General features: G+C 29.8%; 1 protein-coding gene across 1 annotated transcript; it reads right to left on the minus strand.

Annotated features, from left to right (window-relative positions):
* Positions 1-5,655: 5,655 nt before the first annotated feature.
* On the minus strand, positions 5,656-17,102 carry LOC107454626 (uncharacterized). Its single transcript, XM_016071873.3, has 5 exons — positions 17,008-17,102; positions 13,433-13,547; positions 10,258-10,400; positions 8,607-8,751; positions 5,656-5,973 (listed from the first exon to the last, which is right to left on the minus strand). Exons 1-5 carry the CDS (start codon positions 17,045-17,047, stop codon positions 5,748-5,750), a joined length of 669 nt encoding a protein of 222 aa, XP_015927359.3. The 5' UTR covers positions 17,048-17,102; the 3' UTR covers positions 5,656-5,747.
* Between the last annotated feature and the right edge of the window lie 5,818 nt (positions 17,103-22,920).

Consider the following 22,920-nt stretch of genomic DNA (forward strand, 5'->3'; position numbering starts at 1 on the left):
ACGAAAATGGGAATTGTTACAATTTCCAAGGTCAATAGTGATGAAACGAGGAAAATTTTCAATATTTTTGCACGTTAAAATACTCTTTTCACTTTCTTTCTGAAAACCATATTTTATGAATAGATCCACCTTTCACTCAATCAATGTTTTTTTTTATTTACATTGAGTGGAGCATGCATGTATCATGTATGCTTTCATAATTCTTTATTATGAAGGCATACGTGATTTACAAATAAATAAAAAATAGTTAGTGGGAAAACTGCTCATGTAAGGAAATGAAATTAACACTATTAACCAGTAACTCATAAATATCTTATTTGTAAAATTTATTCACATTTCTTAAATCTGAAAATAAAAAAGACATGTAAAGAAAGATAATACAATTGCTAACCTTATTAGAGCAATTATGAAACGCTTCCGACTGGCCAAAATTTAAGACTTGTCTGCTTCAAACAATAAAGTTATGGTGTGTGAGCATTGACAGTAGAAAGTGTACGTGTCAAAAGTTACAAACATTAAGTTCTCTAATGGAATACCTGACACAGTGTGGATATCTCAGTCCTGATTGGTTACTGAAACGTGGCATTTGTTTGCGTTAGCAACTGTGCATCCCATTCTATTTTGAGTGAGCCAAGCCCGTCAAGTATCAATTCTCTTAAGTGACATAATCTATATTCTTTGACGAAGACTTCAATTCTTTCACCATATACTTCTTATTTAGCACAAAGACAGACACTGTTAGAGATTGTAATATGTTTTTATAGTTGGTGTCACGTGACTCTGACTGCTGCTGCTGCTGCTTTCATTTAATTTTTATTCTTTAACTTTGGTTTTTATGTTGGCAACCTTCTTGAAATGTTTTGTGTTGATTTTTTAGTGTTCGAATTAGTTAGTTTTTGAAAATATCACTAAATTGAGATTGCTTTAGAATTAATAAATGTTTATTAAGTTTTAATTTGTATCTGTTTATTCATCTGTAGAACTAGTAGTTCATTTGAATAACATTAAAAAGGCGTCCGTGAAATTTATTTGTTTGCTGCAATTTACAGACACGAAGCCTTTTAGAACATAAGCAAACTAATTATGCATCAAAGTTGCCAGGTACACAATACAGAAATATATCACGGTTACGATAAAATACATTAGCACATAATAAATATAAGCTAAGTAAAAGACGTAGATGGGAAAGTATTACTTTTAAACTAATTGGAGGATTTAATTAATTTTATGTTAATTAACATTCTAACTTACGAGGGGAAACTTAGCTCAACTTTAGCGTGCCATTTTGCATTTTGCTAACTGACATCATAGGTCCCATGTGTGGGTATCCGAAGTCTTCTTCTTGAACTGTAAGTACCTAATTACAACTCCAAATTGTAACCGAAGCAGATAATGGTCACGTGTGTTTAGAAACCGTAAAAAACACGCGTGAAGTTTGTGCGAAGTAAAAACATTCAAATAGAAGAAAAAAAAAATTCTGTTGGCTGTAGGGCGACGTGATTGGTGTTTAAAAAATTTCGTTTGCTGTGTTTTAGAATTTGTCATTGAAGCGTATTGGAATGCAAAAAAATACTTTATTTTATTTTATGTATTGTTTTTTTATCATAAAAGTGTCGATAAATAACTAAAAAACCTGTAAAATTACACTTTTTTTAATCGGAAAATGGACACTCAATATTTTTTTTTCTTCATCGAAAGCTTTGTTATGATTTTGACCACATAAATGATATCTTAAAGCTTGCGCAGTCAGCTAAGCTCCCTCTTTTCAAGGCAAATGAAAGAGATTTGAGGGAGTGTTCCAATTTATTCTACACAGATAAATGAGGCATTGTTTCTGATGTATTTTTTTCTAACAAAATGAATCAAATGAGACCAATCACAACGATTGGACTAATATTTCAGAAGTTGCAAGAGTTTTATGTACAAAAATGTACAATTTTGACTTTTGCCTATTTAGGCATCATTCTTTACTATTTAACCAAATGAATTATTGTATCCTATGTATTTTTCCAAGCTAAATCGAATGAAACTATGCACAAGTAAATTGAATGAATATTTAAGAAGTTATTTAGCTTTTTATGTATAAAATGCAAGCTTTTTGACCTGTGTTATGTAGAGTTTTTAAATTGCTATCCTAGAATTATCTGAACATGAAAGGTGTATTTTTGTTATAATTGAATTATCCCGAGATTAATCGAATAATAGTTAAGAAGTTTCTGTTTTGTATCAAAGTTTTGTACTTATAGTTACCTAATATTGTTACCTTTATATTTTACTACGCTAAATTGAATAACACCAAGCAGGACTCAACAGCATTAACAGCTTTTTTTTGTGGTATCAGGTTAAAAACCTGTTTTACTTTATTTACCAAATAATTCCTTATAAATTTGAATGAAATACTCGCTATTATTCGCTAAATTGAATGATAATTCGACTAAAGAATAATGGGACTAATAATTCGGTAATAAAGACAAGTTCTTTCGGATGTTAGGTTCATACTCAGATTTCCCTCTCTCTTATCATCCCCATTTCCCCATAAAAAATGATTAAGTGTGCAGGAACGTTTTTGGTTACTGTTTATAATGACACAACAAAGCATTCGATGACCAAAATAATCTTGGTTATAATTTTTTTTTCAAAACCTATCTTATTCTACTAGACTATACGTACAAAACTGTGCTTTTTATACTTTTAAAAATCTTTGTAACTTCGAAAATATAACCACTTCTTAACCATTAAACTGATCTCTTTGAAATTGACTTCATTCAATTTAGCATGCATACACTAGAAAATATACCTTTCATATTCAGAGAGTAAATGGATGCAATTTAAATTTTTTTTAAGCTTTAAGTGGTGGATATTGAGACTAAAATAGTTGGGGTTAAATCAGCATTCTTTTTTTTTTTTTTTAAAAAGTGTTACGATGTTGAATATCCAGGAAAAGATTATTTTCTCTATTCAATAGATCATTTTTCTAGACAAACACTTCACTTCAATGGGTTAATATCAATAATCACTAGTTACTATTTTAACAATACTATACTTAAATATATATAAAGAAAAGTACTTTTGTTCAGAACATCAGGGAAAAGCACTTAACCTTAGTAAAAACATCAGCATAAGTAATACCGAATAAGTATCAATTAGGAAATGAACCACCATATTGCTTTGTCTTTATTCCAGTGCAAATAATTAATATGTACGGCTAATAATTAATATTAACGGGGATAATAATAAACAGTTATATAAAAAAAATATTCTGATTATTAATAATAACCACGTCTCTAATAAACAGAATTACCGTAACTAGTATTTTCCTTAATCTCTCCTTTATTTGTTATAAAATATCTTATTCCTAAACCTAAAAGATAAATTTTTTAAAATTTAAAATAGCATGTTATATTGAAGTTGGTGCAATTTGAAACTTATTTTAAGACCAAATTAATTCGCATCGCCAAATATGGGTTTACCACCTCAAACGGGAATATTAAGAATACTTTCCCTTTCCTCACCCACCTGAAATTTAACAATTTTCCTTGATCACATCAACCTGGTAAGCGTGAATTGGCGCCACCAAAAGAAATCACTTAGCATTCCCGTTAGAGGCTATGATTTAATGTTTGGCTAACAAAATCAGTTTGTAAGCAAAATAAAATTCGGAATACAGTTTATCCAAAAAATATAATACAGCGTGATATTTTGTGTTAAAATACTCCTTTATTTTTTTAATAGCTAATAATATTTTTTAAAAAATGTGTTCTTTTTTTCTTATAATAGAGTAAGGATAGATTGAGAAAAATATGTTTATAGGATCTGAATGTCAGCCATGTGGTTATTATTAATAATCATCGTTTATTACTAACAATATTTGAATTAATTGGAATAATGGTAAGGCGTGCCATTGCAAGATTTACATTTGCCCTTACGTTGATGATTTTGTAAGACAAAGTACCACTTCCGGAGTACCCAACTCTGATAATTTTTAAGATTAAGTGCAATGGTCTAGCATAAACTTATCTGGTATACCTTACACTGATTCCTTATAATTACGATCATCAATTATTAATAACTGATTGAGTACATGTTCTTTGTACGGGGTGTAAAAAATAAAAAAATCAGTACAGAACAACAGATTAAACGATAAGAAATTATACACGAAACTGAAACAGTAATTTATCAAACCAATTAATAAAGCTAAATTTTCCAATATTTATTTATTTATTGCTATATTTTGTCCTTCCTGTTGGCTTTATGTTATTAGATAAAGCAAAACATGCTTTTAATATGCCATCAAAATAAAGTTTACTGTATTCAGTATCATTTAAGATGATGCTGCTGCTCCTGGCTGTATCTATATTACAACTCCTTTGTACTGATGCAGTTTTTATACATACCAAATGCTGTAATATAATATATTTTACCGCTATTAGTGTGTTTGGTACCAACTAAAACTGCACCGATTACAATAATACCAGTTGTGCATATAACCAAAATTAATTATGCGTCATTGGCGTCAACAATAGCATGCGTTTTTTTTTTGCGTTTACCCTAAACGAATTAGTACCATTTCTCTATTAATTTTGTTTATAGTATGTAGTTTATTTCATCTTTTTGTTTCAATTAGTCCCTATTACCCAAATTAATGAAGCATCATTGACGACAATAATAGTTTGACGATTTTTTATACTTCTCTTCAAGGAATTAATACAATTCTCCATTCGTTTTGATTTTTAATACTTAGTTTATATTTACTACTGTTAGTAACTATTACAGAAAAAAATTAATTAAACATTATTAGCATCACTAATTGTATGGCGAGGCGTTACGCTTCGCTTAAATAACTTTAAACTATTATTTCTCTTTTTTTTTCTTTTTAGCACATAGTTCATTTTTTCAAAAAAATTTCATTTAGTGCTTATTACTGACATTGTTTAAGCATGATTGACGTCAATATTAACACGGCGTTTTTTTACGTTCTTCCTAAACAAATTAGCATTATTTCTCCTTTAATTTTGCTTTTCAGTGCTAATTTGCTTAAATTTCAAATCATAGTCATTGACTTTAGTTTTAGTTTTTAAAAAGCACTTTTTTAAAGCATAACTATAAACAAAATAAACACGTGATTTCAAGACAACTTTAGGTAAGGCTACTAACTTTAGGAACTAATTACTGACGTAGTCCTCCTAACTCCTATCTATGTCGTAGCCATCCTGTTTAACTTAGGACCTTGCGTTCGAGCTTCTCTGACATAACGAATAAAATATTAAAGATAGTACAATAATTTTTTTTAATGATTTTATGTTTATCTTTAAAACATTAAAAAAATAGAATAATTTATAATTGAATTAAGACAATTTGCTTTAAAGTTGAGCCAATTTCATTTTTTAAACGTCTCTTTGAAAGATCTAATTAAAGTTTTTGAACTAATTATTGGATAGAGGGCTAAAATTGTCTTAATACATTATTTCTCTATTTTTTTGATGATGTACAATTTGCTTTACAGTTGCACTTTTTTTACTGTTGCAATTAATCCTTATAATTAGCACCGGTACTGTAATGAACAATATTAGCTTTGAAAAATACGGAATTATCTTTAAAAGTAATTGTTAATGGAAAAGTAGGATTCTAAAGTAAATTTTTTAAAAAATAACAAAATCACTTATCAAAATCTTTATCATTTTTAAATATAACAAAAATTAAAACTAATAAAGCTTTATTATGTGAAGTTAATGACTTTTCTCCCACAACTATGCTTCGTCTTCACACTTGGCTTTAAATTCCTCATCGGTATCTTTTGGTTCAAAAGAGAATCCCATGCCATTCATCTCATTTTTGATCCCATATTGGTCACCAGGACAGAGTAGATGCCACAGAATGTCTCCCTTTCCAAAGTGCAGAATCAATTCTGTTGCAGTTGTTCCACAATCCGTAGACAACTTTTCAAATATGCATTTTGCAACTCCAACTTTAAAGCTGGTTATGAGTAAAACAGTTATGTTAACTATAATAATAAAACAAAATACTGCTCAGCATTCTGAACTCGATCGAAAATAATAGAGAGATTTTCATAGCGTTTGTTTCAGGTTAACCTTAATGTTAACTTTATTTTCTCTCTCTCCCATGACTCTATAATTTGTTGGGAAAGACAAATTATAGAGTTATAATTTGTGACTCTATAATTTGTTGGGAAAGATAAATTATAGAGTCATGGGAAATCAAAAGAATCTAGACTCTATGATTTGTTGGGAAATTTTCGCGCATGCGATGTGAAGCTTGAATAGCGTAATTGTTAGAGTAAAGGGGAACTATAAACTTATGCAAAATCTTTCCATTGTTAAGATGTTTAACTAAATAACAAATAATAATAAAAAATTAAAGATTTTCTGATGAAAAGTGAGAGAAATAAAAACGAGAACACGTTAATGACGTTATAGATAATTGTCAAACTAAGATGTGAACTGAATAAATGGAGAGGTCAACCTTAAATATGCTAATTTATTGGTTTAAGCAACATTTGAAGTTACGAAATCTGGAAATATTTTTTTCTCTCTCTGAAGAAAAATCACACATTTTATTCGATGAGTTGATTCTTGACCCTCGAAATATTGGTGGTAGTAGAAATATGGAAAACATGATCATCATAATATGGTCAGGAAAACAGTCGATAGTTTAAAACCTTTAATACAAATGTTCTTTTTTGTGTATTTTGAGTTCGCAAAGTTGTTGGAAGTTGAAATTTTTTTCTTCTAGAAATAACCACCTCTTCTTTTCAAATTTTTGATATCGTCATTTAAAATTACGTAGATTGAAGTGGTGTAAAAACTTATGTACATTACAAGCTGAAACAGCTAATAATTTCAGCTACTTTGATGTAGTTAGGCATGATCTTCTCTAGCAAAGAAATGGAGCTATGTAGTGTTGCGTAACTCGATAGAGTTAAAGTTGTTTTTCGAAAGCTTTGTCGTCACATAAAATGACGCTTTTTAGCGAAGAAATATGCTATTTTTATAATTATTAGAGAAGAAATATGCTGAATATATAACAATTATGACTTAAAAAATGAGATTCTCCAGCACTCTGAGCTAAATATAAAAATAGCTTAAAATGATATCCTTTTGCACTTCGATGTCTCCACGGAGGCACCATCAACAATCACCATTTTAAAAGTAAGAAATTTTATACCTTAATGATTAGTAACCACATTATTTTAAGAATTTTCAAATTGTATAGTAATACTATATTGTGTATTTTAAATGCTATAGTGCTGATATTAGATCAAACAGCTTTTAAGAGTACTCGGAGTGTAAAGGGTTAACATGAGGAAAAACCTCAGTTTTGCGAAAATGAAAAGCGCTTGTTGTCTAATTGTTTAATATTTAAATAGTAACTCCTACGATGGACTAGGAAAAGTTTTGAGAAAGTGAGAATTATTTGTTGAATATTAAATTGTTTTAAAAATCCCTAGATTGGAGAAATTTTTGCCAAAATCGACGACTTAAAATATTTGAAAATTTTGAAAAATATTTCATAACTTTCAGTTTCATAACTTTTGATTGTATATAATAAATATCTAAGCTTCTTTACTGCAAAATGATTTATAGAGTTTAAAATTATAGTTTTTTTCTCCAAGTTTACTACAGTTTAAACTGTATTTTTTTATTTCGTTGCTAAACTTCCCCTCGAATGTTGTCTGATATACACCGAAGAGTCATTACATTATGACCACCCTGCTAATAACATGTAGGACCACCTTCAGCCCTCAAAACTGCTGGCACCCGCCTTGGCATTGATTCCACAAGGTGCTGAAAGGTAGTCTGAGGTATCTGGTACCAAGCGCTCACCAACTGGTCCTCCCCCCTCGCAATGTGAGGGATCACATTGCGAGGGGGTAGCGTGGCAGCACGAATTTGGTTTTCCAAGTAGAACCACAAATGCTCTATTGGATTAAGGTCAGGTGAATTTGGGGGCCAAGACATGACTTGAAAGTCACAGGAATGTTCCTCGAACCAATCCATGACGATTCGACTCTTATGACATGGTGCACTATCCCGTTGGTTAACACCATCCCCCGCAGGAAAAACTGTTGCCATGAATGGATAAACCTCATCTGCAACTATGTTCAAGTAGCTTACAGATGTCAGGGATTGTTCTATGAGGATTATGGATCCTAATGTGCCCCATGAAAACATTGTTCCTGGGCGAGAAACCATGAAAACCTGGGCGAGCCCATTGTTATAGATGGAGGGTGGTCATAATGTAATGGCTCTTCGGTGTATTTCCCTTTCATTTGATTTTGAAGCTGTTCGTATCTAACTATGTTAGTAACAGCAACTCTTGGGTGAGCTAAAGCGGATGACTTCGCATTAATTTGGCTTAGGAATGAAACGTTTAAATTCCATTTCGATTATTGCATCACTTTCGGCAACTTTTTTCGAAAGGAAGAAGCCAAATCTCCTTTTTAAACAATTCGTTTATGACAATCACATTGAAAAGTATCTACGTTTGTACTTCTCTAATACATATATTTTGCTTTTGTTCCTTTATTTCTGCAAAGGTTCAATAGAGGATGATTAAAGTTAAATATTTCTAAAGTTAAATATACTTACTAGCATCTTCGTTTATCTGGTTTTCCCTGAGTATCAAAGTTTGACTCGGATATCCATTTTTCTGATTCAGCCCTGCAATCTGAAAAGTATTCTTTTTTCATGCTTCTCCCAAACCTTTCTAAGACTTCACCTTGTCGTAACATTTCTTTGAAATAAACATATAAAAATTAATGTGAACTGCATTGTAAAATATTAAAAAAATAACATGAATAAATTTTACATTTGTGCGCATTGATCTATATGCATAAGTTAATAATAACAAAAATGAGAAAAAATACTGTTTTTTAAAATTGTGTGCTTTGAATGAAGTTTGTAAACTTTAAATTACTTCACTAATTGGTTTGACAACAAAAAAAAAATTAACATTGCACATTGTAGAAATATATTATAGTAAAAATCAAGATTGCATTATAGTTTTTAAATGCATAAGTGTTTTTGCCATGCTGATAGATTTTATTCAATTCAATCCTATCAAGCAAAATTGAAACTGGATTCGATTTGATTTCTTATTGAGATTAGCTAGAAATTTAAAATAAGGTGCTCTTTATTGCTACGATTTTTAAAGCTCGAGTTGTAACAGAGCTTTTAAAATGCATACTTTAGCAATTCAGAATTAGATACTGCGGTAGCTCAGAGGATGGAGCATTCGCATACCCATGAGGTGAAACAGGTTCAAATCCCAGTGGTGGCTGGTGAATTTGAGTTCCATAACCCGGCTCACTCAGACCACAGTGTTGACTTAAAATATTCTCATCGGAAGACGGATTATGGATTAGAATTCCCGTTGAGCTAACTGTGGTTTTTTTTTCTTCTGAAATCAATGCATAGTTTTATCGATGGGTTAGTTTTATCGAAAAGTACTCCTCGAAATTTATCAGGAGGATGTCCCTGTTTATTCGGTTTCTTACTTCAGGAGTTTTCTTGTGTTCTGGGTTGCAAGGTTACAGAATTTAACTTCGGTAGTTCGAAACCAAAAAACAAAATGGGTAGCTTCTTCAACGCATGTTATAAAATAATATGAAAAGTTAAAAAAAGACCCAAGGAAAATGTCTATCTTGGATTATATAACAAGCGGATTCTTAAATAATATACTTATGTATGACGAAAAAGATGTACAGTAACATGTTTCAGAATTAAATTTAAATAGCACGCAGCACTATTTTTAAAAAAATATAGTATATAATTATAATTTCAGACATTAAAGTTAAAAATAGATTAATAACGATGCTACCTCTCTAATCCGACTATTTCGATTATTCGAAATAGATCTGCTTCCAATAACTTCGGATAATTAAAGTCCTATTGTATATCTGTCAAATGGAATTGGTATGCATGTCGTAAAATTTCTCATTTCTCCAATGAACACTTTAAACTACCATGAAATAAATTTGGCAAGCTTTGTTAAAGGTAAATACGGAAACGATTTCTGATTTTTTTAAAAAAATTATGCAATGAATGCTCTAAACATACGTTTATTACTTAATTATACAAGTTCATTAATTTTCTTAAAAAATATTTTCCCATCCATATGATCTTCAGAAATTAATTCTTTGTTCGAAAATTTAGCGCATTTTTCATGGTGTAAAAAACTAATTAAGAAGTTTGTTGGAAAATTAGTTTAAAAAGTCTTGAAAAATTAAAATATTCTCACCTTTGAACCATATATCCGTTTCGTCACAGAATTTATTTATCCTTTCCAGTAGAGGTTCAAAAATAGGTTTTATAGAAAATGCAGAGTCATTAGGACAAGTTTCTTGGTGACTTATGCCACATTCAACCATGGATTTAAAGGCCCTTAAAAAAGCATAAAATCAAACCTTTTATCTTTTTCTAATTATGCTTTTAACATTAGTTAATATAGAATATCAATTGTATGGCACAGAGGTATCAACTGAACTGAACGGAGCTGCGGAGTCTATAGTTGAAATGTTCGATTCCAATTCCATCGTGGAACGTCTTATAAGTTTGACTCCAACTTTAACTTATCTGCCTATCTATATATTTCTCTTGCGTGGCACCATAAAATTGGGTATTCATTCATTTGTTGGCAACATCATAGTTAAGTTATCGTATGGGCAATATTTTAAGTAGTGTTGAATAGTTAAGTAATTATTTAGAATAATTTTGTATTTTTATAGAAATAAAAATTTACTTAAGTATTTAATTAAGATTTATTTTTGATTCTTTCTAAAATGGCCATAGAAATTTTAAAAATAAATGATGTGCTATGCCGCATACTATTATTAAAATAATTGTTTGGCTATATTTTATACGAAACTCAAGTTATGGCTCGCGAAAGGCGTGCGGAAGTAGCACAGCTCGTAATAGAGTCTTGGTCCAATTTTCATCTTATTACGCGACAGAGATGGAAATAATTTTAATTCTTTTGCTGCTTACTATGGCAAGATGGAATAAAAATATGAATACAAAGTAAGTTTATATTGACTCGTAAATGGTTTTTTTTTATTTCCAATGTCAGGGCAAAAAGTACAAATACCTAAATAAGATAAAGGTAAAAAAGTATAACTATGTACATGAGATGACAAAATAAAACCGCAATCATTGGCCTGAAAGTTCCCTCGCTTCCTAATACTGTGAGAACTCAGTGTGACCACTAATGGTCCCAGATCGAAGAAAGTGGCCCCTGCCCATTTCTTGTCCTGTATTACAAAGTGGATAAAAAAAGCGTAGCAGGAAGGCCTATGCGATGTAGATGAGCACGGAGACAATCACGGTCCTTAGATAAGCGGAAGGCCGTAACTGCATCACCCCTTGGTTTGTCGGATATCAAAGAAGAGCTTACTCTCCTCTAACTTTTTAGAGCTGTGTGAGTACTAAGATTCCGCGATGAATTAGTTTTATGCAGATTTTTAAGTTGTTGTATTTGGATTTTATAATAAATTCACACCTTTTTTTCAAACTAAATCTTCTAGTTCATTACCCCAAACACCACAATGGGCAGCTGCCTATTGTGGTGCATCATCAAATTTGCTTCTTTAAACCTATATGACATAACGTTGAAGCAGCCGGAGTTTAGGTCAAATAAATGTTCAACTTCAATAACGACTCCTGCAAAATGTTTTTTGACCCTGATTACTCGACTCTGGCTTCAAATCTGCCTTTCCAGCCCCGACTGGTTCGGAAGAAAATCGGAAAGATTCATTCAAGTTGGCTATATGAAACTTTTTAAAGGAAAATGAAAAAGCCGCAGTTTGAGCACTTTAAAGTACACAACGTCAACTCAGCACTAAAAATACTAAATCAGGTAGTATAGCAACTGCTTGATTTGGGTTTGTGATATGTTTGAACCCTATACTATTTTAATGAAATGTCTGGACTTTAAAACGGACTACAAGCTTAAATATTAAAAAAAGTTTTTTTTTTACTGAACTCACCAATCTGGTGAGATTTTCAAGCAGAAAAGAAAAACAACAAATGCTTTTCGCTTTTCGAGATATTGGTAGTTCTTAATATTGCCATTTAGCAAACCTGATATTGTCTAAATATAGATAAAATTTAACCGAACCATCACAAAACTCGCAACAACATAAAAATGGTATTAAAACCTAAAACATATATTAATGTATATGGAAATAGTATATAGAGGAATAGTATTCATGCGGTCCCTTTTTTAATAAAAGTTCCTACACCTCTAATGCATAAGGGAGACTTTTTGAAATGACCTTTTATGTGAGCGTGACTGCTCAGGCAATAGAGAGTTCGACTTCCTATGAGATGAACCGGGTTCGAATCCCAGAGATGGCTGGTCCATACGAATTCGGCTAGCACCGACCACAATGCTGACGTAAAATATCCTCAGTGGTAGACGAATACCCTTGCAGTCAGACTAACCGTGGGATGTTTCAGTGGTTTTTCTCTCAATGTAACACAAACGCAGGTTAGTTCCATCAAAAAGTCCTACAAGAAGACAAATTTCTCCCAATACTTGATCCAGAAGTTTCCTTGTTTTCTGGATTCGGTTCAAAATTAGAAGGCTATGGAGCTGAACGTTAACTAAAACAGTAACTCAAATATTTCGTCGGCTATTCAACAACGGTTATAAAATTAAATAAAATAAAATGACCTTTTTTTAAAACTGATGTTCAGTCAAAGCTGCAAATTTCTTTTTTATCACTAACTTTACTCTTTTAATTAATTTAAAAAACTATGTTAAATTTTTTTTATCAGAATTCTTTCTTTAATTTTTTTTTGGTTTTGTACTTATGGAACAGGTTTTCTTCAATAAAATAATTATTAACACCCGGTGGAAAAATGAAATAAAAAATGAAATTTAATGATAGTAAATTAATATTAGAGTGAGGTAAAAGAAAAGTACGAAATCATAATATAGAAAATCACTAGTGATAAAGACAGATAAATAGCCTCATAACCAGTTTGATTGCCAGACGTAGTTTGTAGCTGCTTTTAATAATTGTACCTATTTCAAGTCAATCATATTGTTCTGATATTCACCTTCGTCACCGTCGTGATTCGTCAGAGGTTTAGTTTCTTCCTCGTTTATACAGTTACTTTACAAGCACATTACGATGTTTTACGTTAAAAAATACCATATTTATGTTTTTGCTAGATTTTAAAATATCGTATCATAATTTGCAAAATATATTGCAATATTTTGCGTTTGCAAAACAGGTTGAAAATATCGCAACATAGCTTAAAAATATCGATAAATACGTCGCAATATTTTGGGTTCGAAAAATATGTTTAAATGCTTAAAGAAAAGTACGTATATTTTCAAATATATTATAAATATTATAATTGTAAGTATATATGAAAAGTGAATGATATTTTGAGTATGACTTTCTTACGAGCATCTTTCTTTCATTTTTTCTGCAGTATCTGGAAAATTCATTAAATCAGGTGTCATACGCATACATTTACTTTCACCCTCTCCACACGAATCGTGTGCCATTCCAGGAAATGCTAAAAAGGAATTTGTTATTAAACTTGATAAAAATATTTTAAGTCTAGCAATATATAAAGACATTAGTGACTTCATTATGTGAATGAAAGAGAACATTAGCATTTATTGCCACCCTGTTCACATATCTTTTTCAGTTGTCCAGACTATACCAAGAAAAGAATTTATTTTATAACAAGACAAAATATTTGGAAATCTAACTACATTTACTGTTGACAAGAGATTACATTTCGGACGATGTAAACAGAAGATAACACTAAATTCCTAGTCTAGTCCCCTTTTTCAGTCATCTCTGTCCCTTTCTAGATTATAATAAAAACGAATGTATATTAAATTAATCAAAGACAAAAGTGTTTGAAGTTAAAAACATACATTGCATCATGAACCAAATGAAACAAAATATGATTTTATTTACAATGCAAATGAAAGAAGACTTATTAACACCTATTGCCACCCTGTTCTAATGTCTCGTGTCCTTTTCCAGACCATACTAGAAAAAGAATTTATATTAAAACAAGACTTAAGTGTTCCCTATATAACAACGTGTATGACATTAGTGACAATGTAAGCCAAAGTTGGCATGCATGCAATATAAAAAAATCCCTCTTAAATAAATATAGAAAAATTTGCTCGAATATTATTTACAATGTTTATTATAGTCTCAGACGAAAAACTCTCACTTCTGACAATTCAGCAATCCTTGAGCTTGTTAGCAATCTTAATAATAAGGCTTAATAATAAGACTTAATAATAAGACTTAAAATATCAGCAATCCTTGAACCTTGAGTTCGTTAATTTTGAGAATTATTTCGTCACAAAATCACGTGATTTGAAGCGAAACGGGAACTCTAAAATGTATGATGAAAATGTTTCTCCAACTTGAAATCTCATCGTAGAGAATCGTTGAAGATCGTTAACTAGAATGACAATACTAAGATGAAGACTAGACGATCGGAAATAATGCTACGTCCGGGACTTTAAGGAGGTCAAGGTGTTGACCTCATACCTGGAAGATTCCAGGTTCGGATCCTGCTTCGGGAATGGGTGCAATTTAACTATGTGTTCTACCTGTCGTTAGGGAAACATTGATCTACTTAAACGGTGCCAACTATAAAGTCATAGTTTATGGACTACGATTTGTTGTTTTATTCTGTTCGAAAATAGAAAGTCGAAATATTTTTTTAAAAATTTTGGCGAAATTCGTTTCTTTGAAGAAAACACGATATTTATTCCGTCACTTTGACGAAAAATTCACTCGGAGCATATAAGGAATCGGTTTCGTGATAAAAGAAAAGAGTTTCTTGACATTTGAGTATCCATTTCTTGATAGTGTATGACACCAGAGACCATGTAAAACAAAGGATGACACTATTTAAAATGTAAACTAAAGAAGACTGTAACACTTATTGCCACCCTATCAACTGATCTCTTGTACTTTTACACTGTTGAAATTTTCATTCTAAGACTACGGTAAAATAAGCTGCAGCAGTCTGTCCATCCTATTAACCGTAAAGTTTACAGCAAATGACATATTTTACCGTTACGGTTTTGAAACCGTTTGCAACTAGTATGGTCATCAAACCATGAATAAAAACTATACGTTTTTTTTAACCATTTTAATCATGGCTTCAAAGCGGTAAACTTAACTGGACATACGTGCTAATCTTTTTGTTAGGTTTTGGGCATTGGCAAGTGCAGAACGCCGGAAACTTTTCATGTTCTTAAGGGAATGGAGGATATATCGTGGTGTCAACGTAGGGACTCGAGCCCCAGTTCTGCTGATCGTGAGACTGACAGATTAGCCTTCTCGGCAACAATACTTACGCAATTGCAAGGAACTGAGCGGCTTCATTAAGTGGTCTTAGATGGTGAGAAAAATTTCTGGTTCTTTAATCATATTAGCTGAAAGCAGTTTATTAATGGTTTTTCTAACAGTTAACAGTTTGATTACAATCTTATTTATGGTTATTTGACTGTTTTATTTGAATATGGTATATAAAAATTAAATAAATTGTTATTTAACGATTTTTTTCCAAAAAATTTCTAACAGTGTTTCAGAAAAAGAATTTATAACAAGACAAAAATGTTTGAAATCCTGCAGCGTGTAAGTATTATCATGCAAAAAAAAAGATGGCATGCAACATAAATTAACTCGTAATCTGCAAATTTGCTTAAATATTATTTAAAACGCTTGCTACCTAAACCCTAACTTTTATCGTCCCCTTTTTCTCACATCTATTGTCCCTTACCAGAAAATTAGAAAGTTATGTTGAAAGACAAAAGTGTTGCATGTATGATATTAGTGACTGCGTAAATAAAGGATGACAGCATTTACACTGTAAATAAAGGAAGACCTTAATTATTACCACCCTGTTTACTCATATCTTTTCCTTTTTCAGATCATGCTAGAAAAATAATTTATCTATTAATCTTTTTAGGACCGCGATTATATACATGAGTAATATCAAGCGCATATCTTCCTACAATATTATATATTGAACAAACCTTTATATATATAGAAAAAAAACACTTTTTCAAAAAGGGAGAGATATTTTCTTTTGTCCATTACTCGTTCATTCATTCGATAATTTCTCATCCCGTTTAATTGTTGGTATAAGCACAGAAGTTATGAATTCGGATATTTAAAAGAGCAGGTGCTAAACAGTTTAAAAAACTTTAAAAATACCCACTCTACCCCACCAAAAAATGGTTTTTAAAATCAATCAAATTAGTTAATATGCATTAACTTAAAGGGATTTTGTTTCATAAATTTATCTCAATCCCAAAAATTTTTATCATAAGATTACTCGATAAAAATGACCGTATAAAGGGCTAAAATGATGGCTTCATTTAAAAAACATAAATGTTTTTGTTAATATTATATAATTAAGTATAACAAGCTGCAACAGGTTAGAATTGCATGTGTCGAATTGGAAATGGTATAAGTTAACGACATATGGATTGTGGGTATCATTTTATACGGATATGTTTAGTTTTTATTCTTTTATATTTTATTGCTTTATTTAAAAAACATTTTGTCTGAAATTTTTGTGGTAATGTTGAAATATTTTTACGATTTTTTTGCATAACAGGATCATTTTGGAATCTATATAAGTTATTGCTAAGTTTGCAAATAATAAATTCTTAAAATTATTTATATTGCATATAATCCAATCATCTTCTTAAATTACACAAAATTTGTTTGCTTTATATAATAATTAGTTGATACGATAAGCAATCAACACACATATAAATTTTTGAGATTGGCAACTGTGCCTTCCTAGGAAATAAATTATTTTCCAACAAGCTTTGTCGAAGATTAATATTTTCAATAAAGAGATTTTAAATCAAATTATATAGTTTCATAAATAAAATTCTAGAATATTAATAAATGACGTGGATGAAAAAATTAACACGAATAAAGTGTTTATTTAAAATTCAGAAATAATTTTGATTTCTTACCAGTAAAAATTAGCACGAATAAAAATCTCCAAAACAGCATTGTTCTTCTTTATTTTTACGTTAGCTTTGTAAAAACTGATTCTAATACAACACCTTGAGTTTTATATAACAAAAAATTCCTGATTTGTTTCAGTTTTCACAATAGAAAATTAATTGAACAAGGAAGATAAGCAACAATAGTTTTATTGTAGGAAGGAAAAGTCTTTGTATCTGGTAGATTTCCGCTAAGAAATTAGTAAACATGATATTTGCTGTTCTACAATATTTGTACAGAAAAAGCTGAATTCATAAAAGGGGAATTCATGACCTTAACATTTTAAAATGACCCAGGTTTTTTTCCTAATATTTGATATGTGGTTCCTAGAGTATTTTAAAGTATACAAAAAAACATGGTTAAAATGGCCTTAAAATTTCAGAAAAACTGATTCAATGTTAAAAGATAATATCTGTAACTTGAACCAAAAATCGATTTTTGGTTATTTTATCTACCAAACTTTCTATGAAGATTTCATGCTCAATCCAGTTGTAGTCAGCACAGTTTGCTATAGCCGTCTTGAAGATTGTCAGCAAAACATTAGGCTCACCAAATATTTAGTTTATTTAGAACCTTTTTAAACTCAGCTATGAATTTGAAATCAATTTTTGGTTATTTTATGCATCGAGGCATTTGATGATGACGCGGAAGCTTTTCAACATGGAAGTGGACTAACTAAACTTTTATCTAGTGTATAAAATATCGTTGGAGTATGAATTTGAAGCGGAAATTGGCCTTTTTAGACTAAGTTTTAGTGCAACACTCCACCCGTGATTAGAGGGAGCATCCGTTTTCGAAAAACGAGACAAGCACCACTGACTGCTGAACAGATTTTAATCACGTGACTGGGTGACCCTTCTTTCGACTGGGGTAAGATTTTACATGGAGTTCAGTGGTGTTTAGTTAAAAGCCAGGCTGAAATATGGTTAAATATTAATGTACCTCCAACTGCAAAGAAAAATTCATTAAAGGAGGACCTGTAACGTTTCACATGTAAAGTTTATTTATATTTATTGTATTTATACTTTTAGTTAAGAAGTATTTTATAGATTTTTTCTTTCATTTGGTGCAAGTTTGGAGATATTCAAAAGTTTCTCTACGTACCAAAAGGGGAAGAATTATTTTTTTTGGGGGACAGAATGAAATCTTCGGACAGTTTAGATCAATCTCGAGGGGTAAATAATCAACGTATAGTTTAGAATTTTACGACGAATAGTTCGAAAACTAAAATAAATTTTTTTTGTAGTAAAATATTTAACGTAACTAAATATAAATATTTGATATTTTTTTAAAACTTTAATTCAAATTTATTAATTTATATTTTTAATGAATTTTTTATTTCGATATATGCGTAAAAGTTTAAGTTGACACAGTGAAGCCGGAATTTTAGAATATGTAAAATTTGCTTTCCGACACAAATTACACATATGTTTCACGTATTTAAATAATAATATAGTAAATTTTTGCTGCGTGAAAAAATAATAAAAAATGACATTTGTTTTGCATATTAAAAGCAAATATATGTATACCTACCATGGAATCTACATTTTCATCCTTTAGAGAAGGTCATCTTTATGTCATTTAAAAAATAGTAAAAATTTTCTAATAAAAATTACCTATAATTTAAAGGCCGAGGATAAATTAATTTGAAAAATTTTTTTTCGACAACAACAGATTAAACACTATATAAGTATTGAGACCTTTGAAAAGTCTTGAATTTTCTTTTAAATTAAAAATGGAAGGTAATTTATATTTTCACTTCGTATTTTTTATTTTATATACTATTTCTAATTTTATTTAATTTAATATTTCATATTTTTAGTAGAACTTTTGCATACCATTTTGAAAGAATTTTAATTTTTTAATGACTTAAATATTTTCGGTCTTTTTTTTTCTTCTCAAATATAATTTAATCTAGATTTATCTTTTTTACAACATACATACATTACATTAATTCAAAATATTATTTTCAGTTATTTATTCAAAAGTTTGGATTATTGATGCAAATGTGTGTGTTTTTCAGTCTCAAAAGTGTTTGTAAATTTTTTTAATGATAAATTAAAGAAAAAATTGATTAAAATTGAAAACATCATATATTAAATATTTTTAGTAAGCAATTCAAAAAAAAAATTAGGACTTTTGCTTTATTTATTTAATTTATGTTATCTTTCTAGAAACTTAAAAAAAATAATAAGAGTTATCTAGTGCAGAATAAGTGTGTGATATTTTGAAATGTTTATCATGTGTAAAAAGTTTCATGTGGTTAAAAATGAAATAATTTATCCATGTTATTTACATGAGTGCAGCTTTCTATTGTTTTTTTTTATTTAACTTCATTTCTAACCGAGAAGCCAATTTTTTTGCTCTCTTTATCACAAATGTAAATAAATTATATTGGAAATGGTTCTCCTTTTTTAGTAAACCTGTTTAACGTTTTTTCTTTATTTTGTTACAGAAATACAATACTTAACAATTAATAGGGGAAAACAGTTTTCTGTTTTTTCTCTTAAAGAAGTATGCTCGTAGATATATGAAGGGAAGTAAAGCGAAAAATCAAACGAGATTGCGATTTTGTCACCAATAACGCAATTTCACAGTCGCTCGCCAAATGCGGCAACTTTTCCAAACCTGTCACGTGTTATATGTATGACCCCACTTCGTTCACCAGAATGAATTAAAAAGCTATCTCTAACTCCCTTATACCAACCTCTATGGAAATTGTAGACAAATTCACGCAATCCAACCACCAACAAAAGTTAAAATCTTCACAAATAAACATGTAAGAAACCAAAATCCCGATGCAGTCGAAATCTCAACTAATATCGAAACTTAGAATTGGAACTTTATCAAAATACATCGATTGCTTTGAGAATTATTACTTTATTGTTTTTTCATTTTTCAAGACCAGGCTGTTTAGTGGTCAAGGAGCTGACCTCAAGGTCCTGGATTCAATTCTTGTATAAGGCATGTATAAGGATGCCTTAAGTAATTCAATTCTTGTATAAGGATGTTCTTTTTCCTTCTCTTCTTTGTACTAGCTGTCCATCTTACTGTGGGATCAATTTTGGCATAGTTAATATGATGCCCCTGAGGGAATGGTCAAGAAATATGCCCTTCTCATACCCGAGTGACTATCCAGTTAATATCCAGGTGGGCATAGGGGGTAAAAAGTTTTTTTATTTTTAGTTGTATTTACACTGAAGTACGAATGCGATTAAATGATGCAGTACAATAAAAATTTTACCATTTATCTGAGATTGTATTATGATGCAATTAATGCATCACTGCTACTAGGATGCTATTATTATGATGCAGATTCATCGCAATCGTATATTTTCTCATAAAATATAACTTTTCAAAAAAAGGTTATTAGTGTTTTTTTTAACTGATTTAGGATAAATTTCACTTCGATATAATATCAAAATATGAAATATGTAATGAAATATTGCATCTACTGAATGAAATTTCCATCTAAAAATACTAAGCAAATTCTTTAGCAATATATTATTTTTAGTTAAAGATTGCATAAGAAAATTAGTTTTTATCTAATTTGTTGAAAATGCTTGTTTTAAAACGAACTTAGAAAAGAAAGTTCGCCGTCATAATACATTCATAAAACCAAGATTTTCAAAATATGATATAAGCGACGATTTGAATATTCTATGACATAGGTCGAAAATTGCATAATTAATCATTAAATTTATTAATTAAAGTGTATCTCTTTGATTATTAAGATTTCAACTTTGTTCATGAAAGCCTGATTACGAGATAAAAATTTATAGATGATGATTTTTTTTAGCAACATCAACGCCTCCTTCGACAGAAAAATTTTATTTGGTTTTTTCTTAATTAGCATATTTAAGTCATAATTCTACAGTTATTAAGACTTCAACTAATTTTAACCATGTTTTTTTGCATATTTTAAAATACTCTAGCAACCACGTATCAAATATTAGAAAAAAGAAACCTGGGTCATTTTAAAATGTTAAGGTCATGAATTCACCTTTTATGAATTCAGCTTTTCCTGTATAAATATTATAGAGCAGCAAATATCATGTTTACTAATTTTTTAGCGGAAATCTATCAGATACAAAGACTTTTTCTTCCTGCAATAAAGCTATTGTTGCTTATCTTCCTTGTTCAATAAATTTTTTATTGTGAAAGTTGAAACAAATCACGAATTTTTTGTTATATAAAACTCAAGTTGTTCGATTAGAATTAGCTTTTACAAAGCTAACTTAAGGATAAAGAAGAATAATGCTGTTTTGGAGATTTTTATTCGTGCTAATTTTAACTGGTAAGAATTGGTAATCCGATCACGATATCAAAAATTATTATCGATGATTAATTTCAACAGTATTTCTTTTTCTAAGAACTTTTGTTTAACAATATAATTTGCAACACTTTTAGAGTTAACACCACCTTTAACTGAAATCAGTTTTTTTTAAACTAGTGACTTTGCACAGATAAGGTGCTACTTTCGAACTATTAGATTGCAACTTTGTAAATGAAAATCTGACAATTAAAGCAAAAGTTATTTAGGTCAATAACTTTTACAACGTTTACCTTTAGAAGATCATTCGTTTATTATTCTTATAGTTTAAGTGTTACACTTTTGGTATTAACAATATTTTCAACTTTTAATAATGTTTATTACTAATTAATCATAATATTTAAGGTACTCCTCACAAACGTTTAATATTGCTACTTGAAGATACTTTGATTATTACTCATTAGATCATAAGTTATTAAAAATGGTATATATTTGGAATATTTCTCTTTCTAAGAGATTTCATTTAAGATAGCGTTGATTTTTGCTGTTTCACACAAATAAAATAATACGACAAATTTCTGTTAATATAAATTATTGAAATTAAATTTCTAACATTGTAATATTTACGTCTACTTATTTAATTTTCTTCCTAAAAATACAAATCAAATTCTCTAGAAATATAGTATTTATAGTCAAATAACACATAAAAAAATTGGTTTCTATCTAATCTGTTGAAAAAGTCCTGTTTTCCTTAAACCAATCAAAATAAGTGTTTGCTTTCGCAAACTTTACTTAAAAATACTTCTGTAAAAACGGATTTCGAAAAGAAAGTTCACCGTTTCAAAAGAATTCAACTACAAAAACGAAAATAATATATTTGATTCTCTTCAATACGGAAACCTTTACACATTATTTATTCCTTATAGAATACACCTTGTTCGTAAATACATTCAACAATTACTGGCTCTTGCAGTGGGTGCATAGATATAAAGGCAGAAAGATCAATCACTCGACCAAACGGACGTCACGGTGAACGTTGACAACACTGGTCTAGTAACCAGTTTGTACTCTATATCCACGCCCTCTAGTGAACTGCGGTTTTTGTTTATTGCAGCTGTACATAATTTGTTCTTTTTTTATTTGATTTATATAAGTTGTAATGATTAATAATAATTGATAACATTTAGTTTCTTTGCCAGAAAAATCTGAAATTCGCAAATTTTATGAAATTTTTTTTTCAGATTTTTTTAAAGATTTATAATTTTTAAATTTTAAAATTAAAAAAAAAAAAAAAAACTAGTATGTTCTTAAAATTAATTCTCTATATCATTCTGAAATTCAAATATTTGAAATGAAATAAAACACACAATTTATGTACTTACGAAAAATAAATAAAATAAAGAGCATTTTAGTAAACATTCCAAGCTAGCCTGTTAGCGTACAATTAGTTTGCTAATAAAGCGTTTTCTTGGTTTTCATTTATGTGTAATGGAAATTCTAATTATTTTCATTCAAAATTTCAAATTTTTTCATTTCATTTACTACAAAAGCTTTTATAAACATGATTTTTCTCTGATATTTAAATTGCAAGTTACTTTGATTTCTG

This window comes from Parasteatoda tepidariorum, chromosome 1 (genome assembly GCF_043381705.1).
Source record: "Parasteatoda tepidariorum isolate YZ-2023 chromosome 1, CAS_Ptep_4.0, whole genome shotgun sequence".
Classification (NCBI taxonomy): domain Eukaryota; kingdom Metazoa; phylum Arthropoda; class Arachnida; order Araneae; family Theridiidae; genus Parasteatoda; species Parasteatoda tepidariorum.